Source organism: Rana temporaria, chromosome 5 (assembly GCF_905171775.1).
Source record: "Rana temporaria chromosome 5, aRanTem1.1, whole genome shotgun sequence".
Taxonomy (NCBI): domain Eukaryota; kingdom Metazoa; phylum Chordata; class Amphibia; order Anura; family Ranidae; genus Rana; species Rana temporaria.
The window spans coordinates 4737259-4763166 of NC_053493.1; the positions used below are offsets into that span (position 1 = coordinate 4737259).

At 49.2% G+C, this 25908-nt stretch overlaps 1 protein-coding gene across 1 annotated transcript in view; it reads right to left on the reverse strand.

Annotated features, from left to right (window-relative positions):
* The window catches only part of CALCRL (calcitonin receptor like receptor), an 83721-nt gene that overhangs the window by 42937 nt on the left and 14876 nt on the right, over nucleotides 1-25908 (reverse strand). Inside the window, exons 2-3 of the mRNA XM_040352082.1 lie at nucleotides 17079-17163; nucleotides 15153-15312 (exon numbers count right to left, since the gene is read on the reverse strand). Of these exons, the coding sequence (XP_040208016.1) occupies nucleotides 15153-15312; nucleotides 17079-17141 (223 nt within the window). The 5' untranslated portion in view covers nucleotides 17142-17163. The remainder of the gene's footprint in view (nucleotides 1-15152; nucleotides 15313-17078; nucleotides 17164-25908) is intronic.

Consider the following 25908-nt stretch of genomic DNA (forward strand, 5'->3'; position numbering starts at 1 on the left):
GGAGCTAGGGAGAAGGAGGTCTTGGAACTAAAATTGGCGCAGGGAGTTCAAGAGGATGGGAGAGGCTCTGGAAAAGTCCTGGAGATAAGAATGCGAAGAGATGAAGAGGGATCCAGGATTGGTAGAGAGGGGTGGAGAACACTGAGTGGAGACCAGTGGAGGGATTGAAGGAAACCAAGCAAAGGTGAGTGGAGGGATTGGTAGAGAGGGGTGGAGAGCACTGAATGGAGGCCAGTGGAGGGATTGGTAAAGAGGACAGGAGGACACTGAGCAGAGGCCAGTGGAGGGATTGGTAGAGAGGACAGGAGGACACTGAGCAGAGGCCAGTGGAGGGATTGGTAGAGAGGACAGGAGGACACTGAGCAGAGGCCAGTGGAGAGATTGGTAGAGAGGACAGGAGGACACTGAGCAGAGGCCAGTGGAGGGATTGGTAGAGAGGACAGGAGGACACTGAGCAGAGGCCAGTGGAGTGATTGGTAGAGAGGACAGGAGGACACTGAGCAGAGGCCAGTGGAAGGATTGGTAAAGAGGACAGGAGGACACTGAGCAGAGGCCAGTGGAGGGATTGGTAGAGAGGACAGGAGGACACTGAGCAGAGGCCAGTGGAGGGATTGGTAGAGAGGACAGGAGGACACTGAGCAGAGGCCAGTGGAAGGATTGGTAGAGAGGACAGGAGGACACTGAGCAGAGGCCAGTGGAAGGATTGGTAGAGAGGACAGGAGGACACTGAGCAGAGGCCAGTGGAGGGATTGGTAAAGAGGACAGAAGGACACTGAGCAGAGGCCAGTGGAAGGATTGGTAGAGAGGACAGGAGGAAACTGAGCAGAGGCCAGTGGAAGGATTGGTAGAGAGGACAGGAGGACACTGAGCAGAGGCCAGTGGAATGATTGGTAGAGAGGACAGGAGGACACTGAGCAGAGGCCAGTGGAAGGATTGGTAGAGAGGACAGGAGGACACTGAGCAGAGGCCAGTGGAAGGATTGGTAGAGAGGACAGGAGGACACTGAGCAGAGGCCAGTGGAGGGATTGGTAGAGAGGACAGGAGGACACTGAGCAGAGGCCAGTGGAAGGATTGGTAGAGAGGACAGGAGGACACTGAGCAGAGGCCAGTGGAAGGATTGGTAGAGAGGACAGGAGGACACTGAGCAGAGGCCAGTGGAGGGATTGGTAAAGAGGACAGAAGGACACTGAGCAGAGGCCAGTGGAAGGATTGGTAGAGAGGACAGGAGGAAACTGAGCAGAGGCCAGTGGAAGGATTGGTAGAGAGGACAGGAGGACACTGAGCAGAGGCCAGTGGAGTGATTGGTAGAGAGGACAGGAGGACACTGAGCAGAGGCCAGTGGAAGGATTGGTAGAGAGGACAGGAGGACACTGAGCAGAGGCCAGTGGAAGGATTGGTAGAGAGGACAGGAGGACACTGAGCAGAGGCCAGTGGAGGGATTGGTAGAGAAGACAGGAGAACACTGAGCAGAGGCCAGTGGAGGGATTGGTAGAGAGGACAGGAGGACACTGAGCAGAGGCCAGTGGAGTGATTGGCAGAGAGGCATGGAGGAAACTAAGCAGAGGTCAGTGGAGGGATTGGCACTGAGGGGTGGAGGGCACTGAGTTGGGACCAGTGGATGGATTGGCGGAGTGGTAGAGGGCACTGAGTGGAGGGATTGGCAGAGAGAGGTGGAGGGCTTTGAGTGGCGACCAATGAAGAGAGGGATTGAGGGCACTGAGTGGAGGAATTGGCAAATAGGGGTGGAAGCCACTGAATGGGGACCAGTGGAGGGATTGGCAGAGAGAGGTGGAGGGCACTGAGTGGAGGGATTGGCAGAGAGGGGGGGAGGGCACTGAGTGGGGACCAGTGGAGGGATTGACAGAGAGGGGTGGAGGACACTGAGTGGAGGGATTGGCAGAGAGGGGTGGAGGGCACTGAGTGGAGGGATTGGCAGAGAGGGGTGGAGGGCACTGAGTGGGGACCAGTGGAGGGATTGGCAGAGAGGGGTGGAGGGCACTGAGTGGGGACCAGTGGAGGGATTGGTAGAGAGGGGTGGAGAGCACTGAGTGGAGGGATTGGCAGAGAGGGATGGAGGGCACTGAGTGGTGGGATTGGCAGAGAGGGGGCGGAGGGCACTGAGTGGGGACCAGTGGAGGTATTGGCAGAGAGGGGTGAAGGACACTGAGTAGAGGGATTGGTAGAGAGGGGTGGAGGGCACTGAGTGGGGACCAGTGGAGGGATTGGCAGAGAGGGGTGGAGGAAACTGAGTGGAGGGATTGGCAGAGAGGGGTGGAGGGCACTGAGTGGGGACCAGTGGAGGGATTGGCAGAGAGGGGTGGAGGGCACTGAGTGGGGACCAGTGGAGGGATTGGTAGAGAGGGGTGGAGGGCACTGAATGGAGGGATTGGCAGAGAGGGATGGAGGGCACTGAGTGGTGGGATTGGCAGAGAGGGGCGGAGGGCACTGAGTGGGGAACCAGTGGAGGTATTGGCAGAGAGGGGTGAAGGACACTGAGTAGAGGGATTGGCAGAGAGGGGTGGAGGGCACTGAGTGGAGGGATTGGCGGAGTGGTAGAGGGCACTGAGTGGAGGGATTGGCAGAGAGATGTGGAGGGCTTTGAGTGGCGACCAATGAAGAGAGGGGTGGAGGGCACTGAGTGGAGGGATTGGCAAATAGGGGTGGAAGGCACTGAGTGGGGACCAGTGGAGGGATTGGCAGAGAGGGGTGGAGGACACTGAGTGGAGGGATTGGCAGAGAGGGGCGGAGGGCACTGAGTGGGGACCAGTGGAGGGATTGACAGAGAGGGGTGGAGGGCACCGAGAGGTTGGTAAGGTGGATGAGCCTAATTGCAGCCTTCATGAGCCTCCAACAAAGATGAAGTTGCGCTAGTCCAGGGAAGAGATAAGCAGAGTAATGAGTAGCCTGGTTGTGTCTCTGGAAAAGAAGGCGGGGCATATTTTGGAGGAGGTTAAGGTGGCACATTCTGCATTCCTTCAGCATTATTGTGATGTAACCATAGTTGCCCTTTAGTTGGGCACGACTATATCTGTTCGGATCTGCCAGGCACCTCACATGGCGTCTGGCGTTGGTCCTCTGTCATCTCTACCTCCTCATTGGGGATGACATACTTGTCACCGATCTCCGAGCCTCATCACCACACAACGTCCCTCCAGTCAGATGGGTACGGCTGTCACATGAAACATGCTTATTAGCCGGCTTTTCCCCAGCCGTCCCCGACAAACAGCGGAAGACGGTGCCGTATAATATAATCAGAGCCTTGTCAGCCTTGCATGAAAAATACCAATTATACGTCTTCCACTGTGCCGAGCGGCAACATCAAGCTGCTTAACCCTCTCGGAGCGAAGCTCCCTGCGCAACACGGCGAGCCCATCGCATTTCTGTTCATTCATGGAACCTTCTCAACCTTTTCTACATGGAAGGACCTTGTACTACCTTTCAGGTCCCAGAGAACCTTTACTAATCGTACCTACAACTCCGAGGACATCTGCTTTATTAGGTCCCCCTTGCTAATAGTGAATTGGACCCCCTTTATTAGGTCCCCCTTGCTAGTACCGGGTTTGACCCCCTTTATTAGGTCCCCCTTAGCGGGTTGGACCCCCTTTATTAGCTCTCTTGCTACTAGTGGGTTGGACCCCCTTTATTAGGTCCCTCTAGCTAGTCCCAGGTTGGACCCCCTTCATTAGGTCCTCCTTGCTAGTAGCGGGTTGGACCCCCTTTATTAGGCCCCCCTTGCTAGTAGCGGGTTGGACCCCCTTTATTAGGTCCTCCTTGCTAGTAGCGGGTTGGACCCCCTTATTAGGTTCCCCCTTCTAGTAGCGGGTTGGACCCCCTTTATTAGGTCCTCCTTGCTAGTAGCGGGTTGGACCCCCTTTATTAGGTCCTCCTTGCTAGTAGCGGGTTGGACCCCCTTTATTAGGTCCCCCTTGCTAGTAGCGGGTTGGAGCCCCTTTATTAGATCCCCCTTGCCAGTAGCGGGTTGGACCCCCTTTATTAGGTCCCCCTTGCTAGTAGCGGGTTGGACCCCCTTTATTAGGTCCCCCTTGCCAGTAGCGGGTTGGACCCCCTTTATTAGGTCCCCCTTGCCAGTAGCGGGTTGGACCCCCTTTATTAGGTCCCCCTTGCTAGTAGTGGGTTGGACTCCCTTTATTAGGTCCCCTTTGCTAGTAGCGGGTTGGACCCCTTTATTAGGTCCTCCTTGCTAGTAGTGGGTTGGACCCCCTTTATTAGGCCCCCCTTGCTAGTAGCGTGTTGGACCCCCTTTATTATGTTCCCCTTGCTAGTAGCGGGTTGGACCCCCTTTATTAGGTCCCCCTTGCTAGTAGCGGGTTGGACCCCCTTTATTAAGTCCCCCTTGCCAGTAGCGGGTTGGACCCCCTTTATTAGGTCCCCCTTGCTAGTAGTGGGTTGGACTCCCTTTATTAGGTCCCCTTTGCTAGTAGCGGGTTGGACCCCCTTTATTAGGCCCCCCTTGCTAGTAGCGTGTTGGACCCCCTTTATTATGTTCCCCTTGCTAGTAGCGGGTTGGACCCCCTTTATTAGGTCCCCCTTGCTAGTCCCGGGTTGGATCTCCTTTATTAGGTCCCCCTTGCTAGTAGCGGGTTGGATCCCCTTTATTAGGTCCCCCTTGCTAGTAGCGGGTTGGACCCCCTTTATTAGGTCCCCCTTGCTAGTAGCGGGTTGGACCCCCTTTATTAGGTCCTCCTTGCTAGTAGCGGGTTGGACCCCCTTTATTAGGCCCTCCTTGCTAGTAGTGAGTTGGACTCCCTTTATTAGGTCCCCCTTGCTAGTAGCAGGTTGGACCCCCTTTATTAGGTCCCTCTTGCTAGTCCCGGGTTGGACCCCCTTTATTAGGTCCCCCTTGCTAATAGTGAGTTGGACCCCCTTTATTAGGTCCCCCTTGCTAGTAGCGGGTTGGACCCCCTTTATTAGGTCCCCCTTGCTAGTAGCGGGTTGGACCCCCTTTATTAGGCCCCCCTTGCTAGTAGCGGGTTGGACCCCCTTTATTAGGTCCTCCTTGCTAGTAGCGGGTTGGACCCCCTTTATTAGGTCCCCCTTGCTAGTAGCGGGTTGGACCCCTTTATTTGGTCCTCCTTGCCAGTAGTGGGTTGGACCCCCTTTATTAGGTCCCAGAAATACTCAGACCAGCCCGTCGTGCCACCAACCACCACGCCACGTTCAAAGTCACTTCAATCCCCTTTCTTCCCCCCATTCTGAGGCTCGGATTGAACCTCAGCAAGTCGTCTTCACCACGTCTAGATGCCTAAATGCATTTAGTTGCTGCCGTGCGATTGGCTGATTAGCAATTTGTGTTATCGAGTAACTGAACAGGTGTACCTAATAAAGCGGCCGGAAGGTTTTACCCCCCCCCCCCCCTTTAACTGGTAATTGCGCAGTCGTGCTACGCTGTACCCAAAATAACATTTATATATTTTTTTCACACAAATAGAGCTTTTCTTTTGGTGGTATTTGATCACCTCTTGGGGGGGGGGGGGGTTGTGCTACAAAGACCGAAAATTTTGAACCCCCCCCCCAATATTTTCTACATTCTGCAATAAAACATATCGGATAAAATCGAATTTCTTCATAAATTTTGTCAAAAAAAATATTTTGCTACAAAAAAAATCCCAATAAGTGAATATTGATTTGGTTTGTCTGAAAGTTATAAAGGGCTAGATTCAGGTACAATTGCGCTTTTTTTACGGAGGCGCAGGGCAACGTTTTTGCCCTGCGCCCCCGCAAATTTACTGCGCTGCCCTTGATTCACGGAGCTCCGTAAATTGCGTGGGCGCGCCGGCAATTTAAATGATCCCGTAAGGGGCGGGAATCATTTAAATTAGGCGCGATCCGGCACCGATCGTAGAGCGCATGCTTCGTCTGGAACCTTTCCCGACGTGCATTGCGGCAAATGACGTCGCAAGGACGTCATTTGCTTCAAAGTGAACGTGAATGGCGTCCAGCGCCATTCACGAATCACTTACGCAAACTACGTAAATTTGAAATTTCGCGACGCGGGAACAACGGGTATACGTTACATTGGCTGCCCCTGCTAATAGCAGGGGCAGCCTTACGCGAAAAACGCCGTACTGAAACGACGTAAACTGCGTACGCAGGGCTCGCGTAACGTTGTGAATCGGCGTTAGTATGCAATTTGCATACTATACGCTGAGCACAACGGGAACGCCACCTAGTGGCCTACGTAAGAATGCAGCCTAAGATATGCGGGCTTAAGAGCCTTATGCCGCGCATATCTTAGGCTGCAGTCGGCGTAACGAGGTTCCTGAATCAGGAGCATTCGTTACGCCGGGGCAAGTAAGCAATTGCGCTGTGTAACTATGGTTACACAGGCGCAATTGCTTCTTGAATCCAGGCCAAAGTCCACAAACTATTGCAGATATATCTGAATATCGATCGATTCTGATGTACTGACGGCCGATCTCATTGCTTGATGCCCAAAAATTCCAGGAAAAAAAAATAACCCCCTTTTTGGAAAGCAGACAGTCCAAGGTGTTTAGTAGGAGGCATGGCGAGTTTTTTGAAGTTGCAATTTTATGTGACAATAGTTTCCACAATTTTTTTTTTTCGTTTTTTTTACATACAATCATCAGTGCAGTACAGTGCCATCCAGGGGGGCCGCCATCAGGAATTATGGGGCCCCTTACACAGCTTTAGGTATGGGCCCCCTGGAGCAGAGAACCGGTGGGGGGGGGGTGCCTCCGTCTGAAATTGAGAAGCGGGGGGGCTGCCGCAAATTGAGAAGCGGGAGGGGGGGGGGCCCTTTACAAAAAAAAGAAGAAATAAAGAAAAATATATATACAAAAAGGGGGGTAGCCATCTGGGGCCCTGGGAAACTCTGGGCCCTTTAGTAAAAATAAATAAATAAAAAAAGGGGGGGGGGGGGTTGCTACCTGGGGACCTCTGGGGGCTTTAATAAAAAATGAAAAAAGAAATAAAAAGAAATTACAAAAAAAGGGGGGTTGCCATCCGGGACCTCTGGGCCCTTTAGTAAAAAATAAATACACAGACACCCGGATTTATGATTTATTTAGGACCTCTGATGTCTGAACGGCATGCTGGCAGGTGACGGGCTTTTCTACTCTGTGGTTGCTCTCCATAGAAACTGAACATAAGACTTTGATTGGAGGGGGGGGGGGGTGTAGACGATGCTCCCGATGTGGGCGTGTCTCTTCTCTATTATTCTTACATTGGAGATATGGGAAGAGAGGAGTGGAGGAGGTCAGCAGCTGTGTGCATGAGAACCCCTGACATGGGCCCCGCACCGTCCCCCCCCCCCCCCCCCCCCCCCCCCCCCCCCCCCTCCGTACATGAAACTCAGGAAACAGCTGTGCGGGTGGAGAGGAGCGCCGCTTCCTGCTCTGTAATATAAACTGACCATGCCGGCCCCCTCTCCCAGTACAGGAGAATATACAACGTACTGGTGTCAGAGGAGCCCTGGGGCCCCATCTGCAGTTCAAGGGCCACATGTGGCCCTTTGGTGTTCGCAGTGTGGCCCCCAGCAGTCAGTAGTGGGAGCATTGATTTGTGAAGGGGCCTCTTACAGTCTCATGTAATTTGTCCCCCCCATCACATCAGAGATCCCCCCTATCACATCAGAGATCCCCCCCCATCACATCAGAGATCCCCCATCACATCAGAGGTCCCCCATCACATCAGAGATCTCCCCCATCACATCAGAGATCCCCCATCACATTAGAGATCCCCCCATCACATCAGAGGTCCCCCCATCACATCAGAGATCCCCCATCACATCAGAGATCCCCCCCATCACATCAGAGATCCCCCATCACATCAGAGATCCCCCATCACATCAGAGATCCCCCCATCACATCAGAGGTCCCCCCATCACATCAGAGGATCTCCCCATCACATCAGAGATCTCCCCCATCACATCAGAGATCCCCCATCACATTAGAGATCCCCCATCACATCAGAGATCCCCCCATCACATCAGAGATCCCCCATCACATCAGAGATCCCGCATCACATCAGAGATCCCCCCCATCACATCAGAGATCCCCCATCACATCAGAGATCCCCCCATCACATCAGAGGTCCCCCATCACATCAGAGATCCCCCCATCACATCAGAGGTCCCCCCATCACATCAGAGGATCTCCCCATCACATCAGAGATCCCCCCATCACATCAGAGGTCCCCCATCACATCAGAGGTCTCCCCATCACATCAGAGATCCCCCCATTACATCAGAGGTCCCCCCATCACATCAGAGATCCCCCCATCACATCAGAGATCCCCCATCACATCAGAGATCCCCCATCACATCAGAGATCCCCCATCACATCAGAGGTCCCCCCCATCACATCAGAGATCCTCCCATCACATCAGAGATCCCCCATCACATCAGAGATCCTCCATCACATCAGAGATCCCCCATCACATCAGAGATCCCCCATCACATCAGAGATCCCCCATCACATCAGAGACCCCCATCACATCAGAGGTCTCCCATCACATCAGAGGTCCCCCATCACATCAGAGGATCTCCCATTACATCAGAGGTCCCCTCATCACATCAGAGATCCCCCATCACATCAGAGATCCCCCATCACATCAGAGATCCCCCCATCACATCAGAGGTCCCCCATCACATCAGAGATCCCCCCATCACATCAGAGGTCCTCCATCACATCAGAGATCCACCATCACATCAGAGGATCTCCCATTACATCAGAGATCCCCCATCACATCAGAAATCCCCCATCACATCAGAGATCCCCCATCACATCAGAGATCCCCCATCACATCAGAGGTCCCCCCATCACATCAGAGGATCTCCCATTACATCAGAGGTCCCCCCATCACATCAGAGATCCCCCATCACATCAGAGGTCCCCCCATCACATCAGAGGTCCCCCCATCACATCAGAGATCCCCCATCACATCAGAGGTCCTCCTATCACATCAGAGATCCTCCCATCACATCAGAGATCCCCCCATCACATCAGAGGTCCTCCTATCACATCAGAGCCCCTCCCATCACATCAGAGCCCCTCCCATCACATCAGAGGTCCCCCCATCACATCAGAGATCCCCCATCACATCAGAGATCCTCCCATCACATCAGAGGTCCCCCATCACATCATAGGTCCCCCCATCACATCAGAGATCCCCCCATCACATCAGAGATCCTCTTATCACATCAGAGGTCCCCCCATCACATCAGAGGATCTCCCATTACATCAGAGGTTCCCCCATCACATCAGAGATCCTCCATCACATCAGAGGTCCCCCCATCACATCAGAGGTCCCCCATTACATCAGAGGTCCCCCATCACATCAGAGATCCCCTATCACATCAGAGGTCCCCCCATCACATCAGAGATCCCCCATCACATTAGAGGATCTCCCATTACATCAGAGCCCCTCCCATCACATCAGAGGTCCTCCCATCACATCAGAGATCCCCCATCACATCAGAGATCCTCCATCACATCAGAGATCCCCCATCACATCAGAGATCCCCCATCACATCAGAGGTCCCCCCATCACATCAGAGATCCTCCATCACATCAGAGGTCCCCCATCACATCAGAGATCCCCCCATCACATCAGAGATCCCCCATCACATCAGAGGTCCCCCCCTTCACATCAGAGATCCCCCATCACATCAGAGGTCCCCCCATCACATCAGAGGTCCTCCCATTACATCATAGGTCCCCCCATCACATCAGAGATCCCCCCATCACATCAGAGATCCCCCCCATCACATCAGAGGTCCCCCATCACATCAGAGGTCCCCCCATCACATCAGAGGTCCCCCATCACATCAGAGATCCCCCCATCACATCAGAGATCCCCCCATCACATCAGAGATCCTCCATCACATCAGAGGTCCCCCATCACATCAGAGATCCCCCATCACATCAGAGGATCTCCCATTACATCAGAGATCCCCCATCACATCAGAGATCCCCCATCACATCAGAGGTCCCCCTATCACATCAGAGATCCCCCATCACATCAGAGATCCCCATCACATCAGAGGTCCCCCATCACATCAGAGATCCCCATCACATCAGAGATCCCCCATCACATCAGAGGTCCCCCTATCACATCAGAGATCCCCCATCACATCAGAGATCCCCCATCACATCAGAGATCCTCCATCACATCAAAGACCCTCCCATCACATCAGAGGTCCCCCATCACATCAGAGGTCCCCCCATCACATCAGAGATCCCCCATCACATCAGAGATCCCCCCATCACATCAGAGATCCCCCATCACATCAGAGGTCTCCCCATCACATCAGAAGTCTCCAATCCCATCTGATCAATGTTTATAAACAATGTTACTTTGTATCTCTCTATCGTGCAATACCGATATTATTCACCAACTCCCTACTCTCATAGTGAAAGTCAGGCATTGCTGACAAGTGTGTGGGGGTGGGGGGAGGAGCAGCAGTGAAGTAGAACAAGGGAATGTCCCATGTATGACCCCTGTATGACCCCTGTATGACCCCTGTATGACCTCTGTACTTCAGTTCAACCAAAAGAATAAATAAATAAAACAAAAATTCCTTGAATCCTCAGAACTCACCACAGACCAATGCTGGGAAAAAAACAAATGCAATTTGCACTAGCGAGGAAAATGATTCTTTATGGATCCCCAAAGCCATAGTAACGGGTTCCCGGGTGCGAATCCCGACCACGGCACCACCTGCCTGGAGTCTGTATGTTCTCCCTGTGTGGGTTTCCTCCGGGTACTCCGGTTTCCTCCCACACTCCAAGGCCCCATACACACGAGAGGATTATCCGCTGGAAACGGTCCTCCGGACCGTTCCCGCGGATAAATCCTCTGGCGGATTTTGATCTGATGGATGTACTAACCATCAGATCGAAATCCGCGCGGAATCCATCCGCGGTGACGTGTCGCGCTGTCGCCACGATGATGACGCGGCGACGTGCGCGACGCTGGAAGGTAAAGACTTCCCACACATGCTAAGAAATTTTTATCCGCTGGAAATCCATCGGCCCGAAAAATATCCGCTGGGCCGTACACACCACAGGATCTATCCGCTGGAACTGATCCACGGATAAATACCAGCGGATAGATCCTCTCGTGTGTACGGGGCCCAAAGGTATTCTGGGAGGTTTATTGGCTCCTGTCTAAATTGGCCCCTAGTATGTAGGAATGTGAGTTAGGGGCCTTAGATTGTAAGCTCCTTGGGGGCCGGGACTGATATGAATGTACAATGTATTTGTAAAGCGTTGCGTAAATTGACGGCGATATATCAGTACCTGAAATAGATAAATCAATAAATGTTACCCTCTTGCCACACTGAATATGACCATTGGCAAATAGGGAGGGGTCAAATATGTAAATACCTGAATATGTGTGCTGATGGATAACATCAGAGATACCCCCCCCCCCCCCCTCACATCAGAGGTCCCCCATGACATCAGAGCCCCTCCCATCACATTAGAGGTCTTCCCATCACATCAGAGAACCCCTCCCCCATCACATCAGAGGTCCTCCCATCACATCAGAGATCCCCCATCACATCAGAGATCCTCCATCACATCAGATCCCCCATCACATCAGAGGTCCCCCATCACATCAGAGGTCCTCCCATCACATCAGAGATCCCCCATCACATCAGAGGTCCCCCATCACATCAGAGATCCCCCATCACATCAGAGATCCCTCATCACATCAGAGATCCCCCCATCACATCAGATCCCCCATCACATCAGATCCCCCATCACATCAGAGATCCCCCATCACATCAGAGGTTCCCCCATCACATCAGAGATCCCCCATCACATCAGAGGTTCCCCCATCACATCAGAGGTCCCCCCATCACATCAGAGGTCCCCCATCACATCAGAGATCCCCCATCACATCAGAGATCCCCCCCATCACATCAGATCCCCCATCACATCAGATCCCCCATCACATCAGAGGTCCCCCATCACATCATAGATCCCCCATCACATCAGAGTTCCCCCCATCACATCAGAGATCCCCCATCACATCAGATCCCCCATCACATCAGAGGTCCTCCATCACATCAGATCCCCCATCACATCAGAGGTCCCCCATCACATCAGAGATCCCCCATCACATCAGAGTTCCCCCCATCACATCAGAGATCCCCCATCACATCAGATCCCCCATCACATCAGAGGTCCTCCATCACATCAGAGATCCCCCCATCACATCAGAGATCCCCCATCACATCAGAGATCCCCCATCACATCAGAGGTCCCCACCACATCAGAGATCCCTCATCACATCCGAGGTCCTCCCATCACATCAGAGCCCCCCCCATCACATCAGAGGTCCTCCCATCACATCAGAGGTCCCTCATCACATCCGAGGTCCTCCCATCACATCAGAGATCCCCCATCACATCAGAGATCCTCCATCACATCAGAGATCCTCCATCACATCAGAGATCCCCCATCACATCATAAATATTACCCTCTTGCCACACTCATAATGAATATGACCATTGGCGAAGAGGGAGGGGTCACACATGTAAATACCTGAATATGTGTGCCGATGGGTAACATACGAGTCAATGGCAGCGAAAGGGTTAAAGGGATGCTGGGTGGGAAGGGGTTAACATCCTGCATTGTTGCTCCTGATTTCTACTGAAAATTATACATTTTGTTTCGTTCCGAATTCATTTTTCAACAAAGTTTGAAAAATTCGTTAATTTGGAAAAATTCGAATGAACAAAAACCCGTTTAACAAGTTTTTTACAAAAATAAAATTCGAATGAAAATCCGAAAATTAATAAGAACGAAAATTCGAAAATCGGAAACAATAATAACTAACTATTAAATTAAATTACAGGTATTTTTATAGGAATTTTCTTTAAAATTTGGCTGTTAGTGAAAGTAACGAATACGAATTTATCCGAAGTTACGAATTATCCAAAATAACAAATGCTGCATCTAAACAAATGGAACATACCTAATTATTAATAAATAATAATAATATTAATACAAACTTTTTATTATTAATTGGTTACGTTCCATTCGTTTGGATTAGTTATATGTGATAATTCATAACTTCGGAAAATGATACATCAAATATATTAGACATGTGCAATTCGTTTCGTCCCAAATTCATTTTTCGACCAAATTCTGCAAATTTGTTAATTTGGAAATATTCAAATTAATAAAAAAAAACATTTAACAAGTTTTTCCGAAAATTAAAATTCGAATGAAAATCCGAAAATTAAAAAGAACGAAAATTGGAAAGTAAGAACGAAAAGACGAAAACCTGAATAATAACTAACTAACTATTAAATTATAGGTATTGGAATTTCCTTTAAAATGTGGCTGTTAGTGAACGTAGCGAATACGAATTTATCCGAAGTTACGAATTATCCAAAATAACAAATGCTGAATCTAAACAAATGGGACGTAACTAATTAATAATAATAAATAATAATAATAATACAAACTTATTATTATTATTTTTTATTAATAATTGGTTACGTTCCATTCGTTTGGATTAGTTATATCTGATAATTCATAACTTCGGGAAAATGATACATTAAAAATATTAGACATGTGCAATTAGTTTCGTTCTAAAAATTTATTTGTCGAAATTCAACCTAAAAATTTATTTGTCGAAATTCGACCTAAAAATTAATTTGTCGAAATTCGACCTAAAAATTTCATTTGTCGAAATTCGACAAATTCGTTAATTTGGAAATATTCGATTCAATGAAAACCCGTTTAACAGGTTTTTTCGAAAAATGAAAATTGAAATGAAAATCCGAAAATCCAAAAATCCGAAATTTTAACTAACTATTAAATTATAGGTATTGGAAGTTTCTTAAAAATGTGTCTGTTAGTGAGCGTAGCGACTACAGATTTATCCGAAGTTACGAATTATCCGAAATAACGAATGCCGCATCTATATGAATGGAACAGAACTAATTAATAATAATAAATAAAAAATAACAATAAAACAAACTTTTTATTATTATTATTTATTATTATTAATTGGTTACGTGCCGTGCGTTTAGATTAGTTATTTCTGATCATTTGGAATTTTGTATAAGTTCTTATTTGTATTAATAACTAACTAACTATTAAAATATAGGTATTGGAATTTCCTTTAAAATGTGGCTGTTAGTGAACGTAGCGAATACGAATTTATCCGAAGTTACGAATTATCCAAAATAATAAACGCTGCATCTAAAAAAATGGGACGTAGCTAATTAATAATAATAAAGAATAATACTAAAAAGTTTGTATTATTATTATTATTATTAGTTATGTTCCATTCATTTAGATGCGGCATTCGTTATTTCGGATAATTCGTAACTTCGGATAAATTCATATTCGTTACGTTCACTAACAGCCAAATTTGAAAGGAAATTCAAATTTATCCAAAGTTATGAATTTTTAGAAAAAAACAATTCTAAACGAATGGAACGTAACCAATTAATAATATTAAATAATAATACAAAGTTTGTATTATTATTATTAGTTATTATTAATGATTAGTTACGTTCCATCCATTTAGATGCGGCATTCGTTATTTCGGATAATTCGTGACTTCGGATAATTTTTTTTCGTTACATTCACTAACAGACAAATTTGAAAGGAAATTCCAATACCTGTAATTTTTTATGCTAGTGATTTTTTTTGGATCTTTGGATTTTTGTTCTTATTTTCGAATTTCTAAAATTTCTGAATTGTTCGAATTTCAGAATACCACATCTAAACAAATTTTTCCGAAGTTAAAAATTGTATTAGAAAAAAACAAAAAACGAATTTCGATCATAACGAATGACCGACCCGAAAAACGAACCCCCCCCTTTTTTTGGCAGTGTCTAATACCTATACAGGTATGGCTCCGCCCCCTGTCCTGAAATGAGGAATAATCCTCTTATTTTTGTGACGTGTGATTGGAGGAGACTCCTCTGCGCACTGATAATGATCATTTAGGATCCTCCCCCTTTTATTTCCCCAGTATTGGTCATGTGGCGAAAAATCGCCGATTTGCGTCGTGATCGCTAATATCAACCATTCTGCGTTTCACTTTTTTTAAAACAGAGACCCCGGCGGCAATGACAGCTAAGTCTGCGCCCTTCCGATCGACCCGATCCCAACACCACAATGCGACAGCGCGATTCTCACCTTCTATTCCTTGGGGCGAGTCGTGTAGGATTTTCTGATAACATTCATACTGCGCAGTCATAATCTTGTTCCTCGTCACACCAACAAACATGGCGTCTCCTTCGAAGGGGTTACCCTCCTCCTCCTCCACCTCCTCCACCTGGATATTTGACGCTGCAGTCTACAAAAAAATTTAATAAAAAATGCAACAGTTAGGGCCCTTTCACACTGGTGCGTTTTTGCCGCGTTTTCGCTGTAAAAATAGCGCTATTAAAATGCTCCCCATGCCCCTCTCCATTGAAATGAATTAAAAACGCGGTAAAATCGCGGTGTTTTACCGGGATTTTAACGCTCTGTTTTTACCGCATTTTTACCACGTTTTAGCGCGTTTTTACAGCGGTTATTAATTCATTTCAATGGAGGGGGCATGGGGAGCGTTTTATGGGCGTTTTAATAGAGCTATTTTTACCGCAAAAACGCGGCAAAAACACGGGAAAAACGCACCAGTGTGAAAGGGCCCTTAGATAAGCAGGTAAATCAGCGACATTCATGATCAGAATACATACAGTATGTACTATCAGGGCCACCATCAGGAATTATGTGGCCCCTTACACAGCTCCAGGCATGGGCCCTCCTGGAGCAGAGAACCGGGGGGGGGGGGGGGTGCTGCCGCTTGAAATTGAGAAGCTGGACCGCGAATTGCCACGCCCTTTACAAAAAAAAGAAGAACATTTTTTTAAATGACAAATTTAGGGCTAGATTCAGCGCAAGTGCCTGATTCACCAAGCACTTGCGTGTAAACTTACGGCGGTGTAACGTAAAGCCGTCTGGCGCAAGCCCGCCTAATTCAAATGGGGTGTGTACCATTTAAATTAGGCGCGTTCCCGCGCCGAACGTTCTGCGCATGCTCCGTTAGGAAATTTCCCGCCGTGCTTTGCCGCGAAATTACGGCGCCCCGACGTGTTTTTTGAACGGCGACGCGCGTAACGTACTTTCGGATTCCCGGACGTCTTACGCAAAAAAAAATATTTGAAATTCGACGCAGGAACGACGGCCATACTTTAACATGGCTGGTCTAAATGTAAGCCATGAAAAAGCAGGCTTATGTTTGCGACGGGAAAAACCGACTAGCGACGACGTAACGAACGCGCGTAACCTTCGTGGATCGCCGTAAACAGCTAATTAGCATACCCGACGCGGAAAACGACGCAAACTCCACCCAGAGGCGGCCAAAGTATTGCATCCTAAGATCCGAAGGCGTACGCCTGTCGGATCTCAGCCAAATGCCGTTGTATCTTGTTTGTGAATTACAAATTAAGATACGACGCGGCAAATTTTAAAGTACGCCGGAGTATCAGCAGATACTCCGGCGTACTTAGTCTGTGAATCTGGCCCTTAATTTTTATTTTTTTATTGCATTTTAGTGTAAATATGAGATGTGACGTCTTTTTGACCCCAGATCTCATATGTAAGAGGACCTGTCATGCTTTTTTCTATTACAAGGGATGTTTACATTCCTTGCAATAGGAATAAAAGTAACCAATTTTTTTTTTAAAAACAGTGTAAAAAAAAAAAAAAACAATTAAAATAAATAAGAAAACAAAAACATTTTTTTATCAACATTTTTTATAATAACAACATAATATAATAATGAAAAATAATAGCAAAATAATAATAATTGAAATATTCACATAATACTATTAAAATAATAAAAATAATGATAGTTTTTTTAATTATAACATATTATAATATTAATATTGAAATAAAAATATCAGAATAATAATAATAATTGAAATATTAGCAAAATACTATTGAAATAATAACGATAATACTTTAAAAATAATAACAACATAATATAAAATGAATATTGAAACATAAATAACAACAAAATAATAATAATAATAATAATAATAATAATAATAATAATAATAATAATATATTACTTACTGCTGCGATGAAGATGAACATAAAAAATAAGAGGAGATTTTTTTCCATCTTGGAAGAAGACATCTTGCAGGAGATCGCTAGTAATCTGCAATAGAAGGGAAACAAAAATGAACTTGTTTGTTCTGTATAAAAATACATTTACACACAATAATAAAAAAAGGCCAGTCTATGGGAATGTGATATTACATTTATTGGACACAGCGGGTGTACAGACCCGGGAACTCAGCACAGGGATGGTGAGAACCCCTCATAATGGGCACAGCGGGTGTACAGACCCGGGAACTCAGCACAGGGATGGTGAGAACTCCTCATAATGGGCACAGCGGGTGTACAGACCCGGGAACTCAGCACAGGGATGGTGAGAACTCCTCATAATGGGCACAGAGGGTGTACAGACCCGGGAACTCAGCACAGGGATGGTGAGAACTCCTCATAATGGGCACAGCGGGTGTACAGACCCGGGAACTCAGCACAGGGATGGTGAGAACCCCTCATAATGGGCACAGCGGGTGTACAGACCTGGGAACTCAGCACAGGGATGGTGAGAACTCCTCATAATGGGCACAGCGGGTGTACAGACCCGGGAACTCAGCACAGGGGTGGTGGGGACCCCTCATAATGGGCACAGCGGGTGTACAGACCCGGGAACTCAGCACAGGGATGGTGAGAACCCCTCATAATGGGCACAGCGGGTGTACAGACCCGGGAACTCAGCACAGGGATGGTGAGAACTCCTCATAATGGGCACAGCGGGTGTACAGACCTGGGAACTCAGCACAGGGATGGTGAGAACTCCTCATAATGGGCACAGCGGGTGTAGAGACCCGGGAACTCAGCACAGGGATGGTGGGAACCCCTCATAATGGGCACAGCGGGTGTACAGACCTGGGAACTCAGCACAGGGATGGTGGGAACCCCTCATAATGGGCACAGTGGGTGTACAGACCCGGGAACTCAGCACAGGGATGGTGAGAACTCCTCATAATGGGCACAGCGGGTGTACAGACCTGGGAACTCAGCACAGGGATGGTGAGAACTCCTCATAATGGGCACAGCGGGTGTACAGACCCGGGAACTCAGAACAGGGATGGCGGGAACCCCTCATAATGGGCACAGCGGGTGTACAGACCCGGGGACTCAGCACAGGGATGGTGAGAACCCCTCATAATGGGCACAGCGGGGGTACAGACCCGGGGACTCAGCACAGGGATGGCGGGAACCCCTCATAATGGGCACAGCGGGTGTACAGACCCGGGAACTCAGCACAGGGATGGTGGGAACCCCTCATAATGGGGCACAGCAGGTGTACAGACCCGGGAACTCAGCATAGGGATGGTGGGAACCCCTCATAATGGGCACAGCGGGTGTACAGACCCGGGAACTCAGCACAAGAATGGTGAGAACTCCTCACCCGTATAGCTGTCTACCTATAGAAGTCTCTGAGTCTGACAATTAACATTGTATCTACATAGGTTTTCCCTAACCTCTCTCCCTCAGTTCTGTTTAAGAGACATTAAATCTCTTTTTTTCATTCTAAAAGTGTCTGGCGCCCATGAATCTATCTTGCATTACACCCACCATGCCTTGCAACCTACACAGAAGGATGTCAGCTGTCCCTGACTCTGGAGGTCATGGCCACTGGGCTTCAGGGGCCCCGGGACTTTGCAACACTTACATTGGTGGTCAGCAGTGATGGGCTATCTGTTCGAGTGGAACGCGAGTTCGATTTAAACATCGGCTGTTCGATCGTTCGATGAAGATCAAATATTATGAGCCGTTCGCGCCAAATTTGAGTAGCACGTCACGGCCCATAATGCACTGCGTCATCGCAGTGCATTGCTGGCTGATGATTGGCCAATCATGCACTATGACCCGCATGCTTTGGCCAATCACAGCGCCGTCAGCGAAGAGAGCCATAATTGGCCAAAGCCAGGGTGCTTACACCGTCGTAAGTGTCTTACACCGTCGTATCTTAGGCTGCATATTTACGCTGGCCGCTAGGTGGCGCTTCCGTATATTTACGCGAGGAATATTCAAATTATGTAGATACGCCGATACACAAACGTACGTACACCCGGCGCATTTTTTTTTACGTCGTTTACGTTAGGCTTTTTCCGGCGTAAAGTTACCCCTGCTATATGAGGCGTATCCTATGTTAAGCATGGACGTCGTTCCCGCGTCGAATTTTGAACATTTTACGTCGTTTGCGTAAGTCGTTCGCGAATAGGGCTGTACGTAAGTTACATTCACGTCTAAAGCATTGACGATTTGCGGCGGAAATTCGAGCATGCGCACTGGGATTCTTTCACGAACGGCGCATGCAATACGTGGGGTCATCATTAATTTAAATAAAACACGCCCACATCATCCACATTTGAATTAGGCGGGCTTACGCCGGACCACAAACGTTACGCCGCCGTAACTTAGGGCGCAAGTTCTTTCTGAATACGGAACTTGCGCCCTAATTTACGGCGGCGTAACGTATCTGAGATACGTTACGCCACCCGGAAAGATACACCAATGTATCTGAATCCGGCCCATACTGTATACAGTTTAGCTAGATCTCACTGCAGACCAGGGCCGATCCTAGGTAGGGTGCGCAGGGTGCATTGCACCCAGGTGCCTGCAGAGGTGGGGGCGCCGAAGTGCCAGAGTTCTCCCCTCCTTCTGGCAGTGCTGGGGGGGGGGTTCTAGTTTTCAGTGGCTGCTGAGTGCAGGAATTAATTCCTCACACTGGGAGTCTGGGATCCCGCAACTCCAGTTGGAATGCCTCCCCCTCCCATTAGGCTTTTTTCAGGAGCTATTTTTAACACTAAAGCGCCTGAAAAATGCCTCCAGTGTGAAAGGGGTCTAATGGACCATCTCCTGTACTATTGTCTGCAGTCTCTGACCATCTCCTGTACTATTGTCTGCAGTCTCTGACCATCTCCTGTACTATGTCTGCAGTCTCTGACCATCTCCTATATCATGTCTGCAGTCTCTGACCATCTCCTGTACTATTGTCTGCAGTCTCTGACCATCTCCTGTATTATGTCTGCAGTCTCTGACCGTTTCATGTACTATGTCTGCAGTCTCTGACTGTGTCTGCAGTCTTTGACCATCTCCTGTATCATGTCTGCAGTCTCTAACCATCTCCTGTACTATTGTCTGCAGTCTCTGACCATCTCCTGTACTTTGTCCGCAGTCTCTGACTATCTCCTATATCATGTCTGCAGTCTCTGACCATCTCCTGTACTATGTCCGCAGTCTCTGACTGTCTCATGTACTATGTCTGCAGTCTCTAACCATCTCCTGTATTATGTCTGCAGTCTCTGACCATCTCCTGTACTATTGTCTGCAGTCTCTGACCATCTCCTGCTCTATTGTCTGCAGTCTCTGACCATCTCCTGTACTTTGTCCGCAGTCTCTGACCATCTCCTATATCATGTCTGCAGTCTCTGACCATTTCCTGTACTATGTCCGCAGTCTCTGACTGTCTCATGTACTATGTCTGCAGTCTCTGACCATCTCCTATATCATGTCTGCAGTCTCTGACCATCTCCTGTACTATGTCCGCAGTCTCTGACTGTCTCATGTACTATGTCTGCAGTCTCTGACCATCTCCTGTATCATGTCTGCAGTCTCTGACCATCTCCTGTACTATTGTCTGCAGTCTCTGACCATCTCCTGTACTATTGTCTGCAGTCTCTGACCATCTCCTGTACTATGTCTGCAGTCTCTGCGACCATGACACATTTTACCCTTTCTTCGACCGCTAGCGGGGGTTAAAAGCGCCACCCCCCCACGTTAAAATGTAAAAACACCCCACTGTGTTCCCTGCATCTTTCAATATCTCTTTGTCACTACGGTGTACCCCTCTCCACCCCTTTACATTACACAGCACCAGTTCTGGGCACCAACACCAGTGCCTAAAGCCCAATTTTTCTGCCCCTGTTTAACAGGGGCGTGAAATTAATTTTTTTTGTTCTAATATTTCACAGCAGGGCCCCGTTCCAGCACCCACCAAGAATAACTGTGAGCAGGGCCGTCTTAATAGCATCATGGGCCCCTGGGCAAAGTAATGCTCTGGGGCCCCTACAATGATGACATTGCAGGTAAACAGACATTAAGTAGGTAGGAGGCAGACTGCCTCCCTTTTGCATCTATCACTCTCAGTGCCATCACGGGGCCCACAATTTTGGGGCAGCGTGGGCTCAAGGACCAGATGCTTTGGGGAAAGTGCAGGGGCCCCCCATGCAGCTGGGGCCCCTGGGCAGTGCCCAGGTGTGCCCTCTCATTAAGACAGCCCTGACTGTGAGGGCTTACAGTATTCTGGTACCACCAACACCAAAGGCCCAATTTTCTGCAGAGTATATAGGGCAGGCCGTAGAGTATATACAGGCGGTCCCCTACTTTCAAACATCTGACTTACAAACGACTCCTACTTACAATTGGAGGGAGACAACAGGAAGTGAGAGGAAATCTATCCCTAGGAAGGGAAATTCTCTCCTGTAAGAGTTAATATGGGAAAAAGGTGTCTCCACTGATGCTTTATCACCAATCCTTGTTTCCCTGTTATTGACAACGGGAGGGATAATTTTCTCTTCTCGTTATACATTGTAGCTTTTCATGCAGATCAGACCCCCAATGAATGTTTTTCTATATGATGTTCCTTTGAATTTCAGATACAAGTAATTACAATGTCACAGCGATGAATGTCTGCGAGTGAAGAAGGTTCTCTCAATTCTCTCGGGTAGATGGAACGTTCTCGTGTACGAGCGCCAGCAGAAGGAGGCAGCGAGTTTGCAGGTTGCACAAATGTTTTCAGAGTGGTGATGAGCTATTTTGGCAAACACTTTGCTACTATTAATACATATCGGGTATAGCGGCACCGGTGCCATCTGTCACTCCTCCAGCACAAAAAATAAATAAATATCCAAACTGTACCAAAGAAGTGAGAGTCTCCCGTGTTATATTTTGTCAGGCTGATGTCCACTCAATGTTTCACTCAACTAGGCCCAAGGCCAATATTTTGTCCAATTTGCACCCCCACCTTATACTCCATAAAAGGGACCCCCGTCGCTGCACATTAATCTCAAAGCCAACACTACAAAGGAAAGGGTTAACATGTATCTCATCATGGAAGTGGAGAGAAGGCGCCTCTAAGTGTAGTATTCCAGTCATTTATTGGAAAACACAGGTAAGAACACTTAAAGGAAATGAGCATAAACAATGCTCATCAAGGCATGGCATTCCTCGCTGGGCTCCTGTCACCGTCTGTCCATCTCCCAGTGGCGGCCCGCGGCTGAGGGGATAGGCTATCCCAGTCAAGACCACGATGGGCCACAAGCTGTGCGTGTGAAACGCACACGCTGAAGGTACGACAGAAAAAAGGGGGCATTAACGCGTTTCGGAGCATGCAGAACATACCCATCCTGTGCCCCTTCCTTCAACCATAGCCATCCTGTGCACATACCTTCAACCATACCCATTATGTGCCCATACCTTCAACCATACCCATTATGTGCCCATACCTTCAACCATACCCATTATGTGCACATACCTTCAACCATACCCATTATGTGCCCATACCTTCAACCATACCCATTATGTGCCCATACCTTCAACCATACCCATTATGTGCACATACCTTCAACCATACCCATTATGTGCCCATACCTTCAACCATACCCATTATGTGCCCATACCTTCAACCATACCCATACCTTCAACTATACCCATTATGTGCCCATACCTTCAACCATACCCATTATGTGCCCATACCTTCAACCATACCCATTATGTGCCAAAACCTTTAACCATACCCATTATGTGCACATACCTTCAACCATACCCATTATGTGCCCATACCTTCAACCATACCCATTATGTGCACATACCTTCAACCATACCCATTATGTGCCCATACCTTCAACCATACCCATTATGTGCCCATACCTTCAACCATACCCATTATGTGCCCATACCTTCAACCATACCCATTATGTGCCCATACCTTCAACCATACCCATTATGTGCACATACCTTCAACCATACCCATTATGTTCCCATACCCATTATGTGCACATACCTTCAACCATACCCATTATGTGCCCATACCTTCAGCCATAGCCATCCTGTGCCCCCTTCCTTCAACCATACCCATTATGTGCACATACCTTCAGCCAAAATTATCATGTGCCTATTCAACCATAACCATCCTGTGCCCCTTCCTTTAACCATAATCATCCCTGTGCTGAGTTCCCAGGTCTGTACACCCGCTGTGCCCATTATGAGGGGTTCCCACCATCCCTGTGATGAGTTCCCGGGTCTGTACACCCGCTGTGCCCATTATGAGGAGTTCTCACCATCCCTGTGCTGAGTTCCCGGGTCTGTACACCTGCTGTGCCCATTATGAGGGGTTCCCACCATCCCTGTGCTGAGTTCCCGAGTCTGAACACCCGCTGTGCCCATTATGAGGGGTTCCCACCATCCCTGTGCTGAGTTCCCGGGTCTGTACACCCGCTGTGCCCATTATGAGGGGTTCCCACCATCCCTGTGCTGAGTTTCTGGGTCTGTACACCCGCTGTGCCCATTATGAGGGGTTCCCACCATCCCTGTGCTGAGTTCCTGGGTCTGTACACCCGCTGTGCCCATTATGAGGGGTTCCCACCATCCCTGTGCTGAGTTCCTTGGTCTGTACACCCGCTGTGCCCCATTATGAGGGGTTCCCACCATCCCTGTGCTGAGTTCCCGGGTCTGTGCACCCGCTGTGCCCCATCATGAGGGGTTCCCACCATCCCTGTGCTGAGTTCCCGGGTCTGTACACCTGCTGTGCCCCATTATGAGGGGTTCCCACCATCCCTGTGCTGAGTTCCTAGGTCTGTACACCCGCTGTGCCCATTATGAGGGGTTCCCACCATCCCTGTGCTGAGTTCCCGGGTCTGTACACCTGCTGTGCCCCATTATGAGGGGGTTCTCACCATCCCTGTGCTGAGTTCCCGGGTCTGTACACCCGCTGTGCCCCATTATGAGGGGTTCCCAACATCCCTGTGCTGAGTTCCCGGGTCTGTACACCCGCTGTGCCCATTATGAGGGGTTCCCACCATCCCTGTGCTGAGTTCCCCGGGTCTGTACACCCGCTGTGCCCATTATGAGTGGTTCCCACCATCCCTGTGCTGAGTTCCCGGGTCTGTACACCCGCTGTGCCCAATTTTTTTGTGGGCGGTAGATCCATGACAACCTAGGCTCACAGGAGTGGTTTGAATGATGGTCCATCAAGAGACTGGCAGGGGAGCTGAGATTCTGTAGGGGGCAGCACTGGAGACATGGTAAGTATTGCAGCGTGAACTGCATGCATTTCTGATTTCAGGTCTGAGTGGGAGAGAAATAAACTCCATCCCCTGTTTTCATCACTATACCCGCCTGGTACATATCTGTGCCGTGCACCTCTTCTAGTCCTCTGACCTCCTGTGCCGTGCACCTCTTCTAGTCCTCTGCCCCCCTGTGCCGTGCACCTCTTCTAGTCCTCTGACCGCCTGTGCCGTGCACCTCTTCTAGTCCTCTGACCTCCTGTGCCATGCACCTCTTCTAGTCCTCTGACCGCCTGTGCCGTGCACCTCTTCTAGTCCTCTGACCTCCTGTGCCGTGCACCTCTTCTAGTCCTCTGCCCCCCCTGCCCTGTGCACCTCTTCTAGTCCTCTGCCTCCCCTGTGCCGTGCACCTCTTCTAATCCTCTGACCTTCTGTGCCGTGCACCTCTTCTAGTCCTCTGACCACCTGTGCCGTGCACCTCTTCTAATCCTCTGACCTTCTGTGCCGTGCACCTCTTCTAGTCCTCTGCCCCTCCTCTGCCGTGCACCTCTTCTAGTCCTCTGACCCCCTGTGCTGTGCACCTCTTCTAGTCCTCTGCCCCCCTGTGCCGTGCACCTCTTCTAGTCCTCTGCCCCCCTGTGCCGTGCACCTCTTCTAGTCCTCTGCCCCCCTGTGCCGTGCACCTCTTCTAGTCCTCTGCCCCCCTGTGCCGTGCACCTCTTCTAGTCCTCTGCCCCCCTGTGCCGTGCACCTATTCTAGTCCTCTGCCCCCCTGTGCCGTGCACCTCTTCTAGTCCTCTGCCCCCCTGTGCCGTGCACCTCTTCTAGTCCTCTGCCCCCCTGTGCCGTGCACCTCTTCTAGTCCTCTGCCCCCCTGTGCCGTGCACCTCTTCTAGTCCTCTGCCCCCCTGTGCCGTGAACCTCTTCTAGTCCTCTGCCCCCCTGTGCCGTGCACCTCTTCTAGTCCTCTGCCCCCCTGTGCCGTGCACCTCTTCTAATCCTCTGGCCCCCTGTGCCGTGCACCTCTTCTAGTCCTCTACCCCCCTGTGCCGTGCACCTCTTCTAATCCTCTGGCCCCCTGTGCCGTGCACCTCTTCTAGTCCTCTGCCCCCCTGTGCCGTGCACCTCTTCTAGTCGTCTTCTTGCATTCACGGAAAAGAATGGAAAACTTTTTCTCAATGGTCGAGGGGCCGAGCGAGCGACCCGCTACGATCAAGCGGGAACTGTGAGTGCCGGACGTTTGGCACTTACTATACTGTATGGGGTGAATGGAAGTCAGAATATTTCAGAAAGCTGCGGCCCACCCAGCCGCCACACCCTATTGGCTTTGCCCATGTATATGGCGCAAAAATGCCCAAATGTTGTTTTTGGCCGGAGCTCAGCTTTCATCGAACAAAATGATGTGAATACAAAACAGATAAAGATCAGCAGAAGAAGGAAGCTATTTACAAAGGAGTCCGGGGCGATGAAGGTCACCATTGTGGCATCTTTCATCGGTCAGGGAGCGACCAGAGTGGTTGTAAACCCTCCATGTCCCC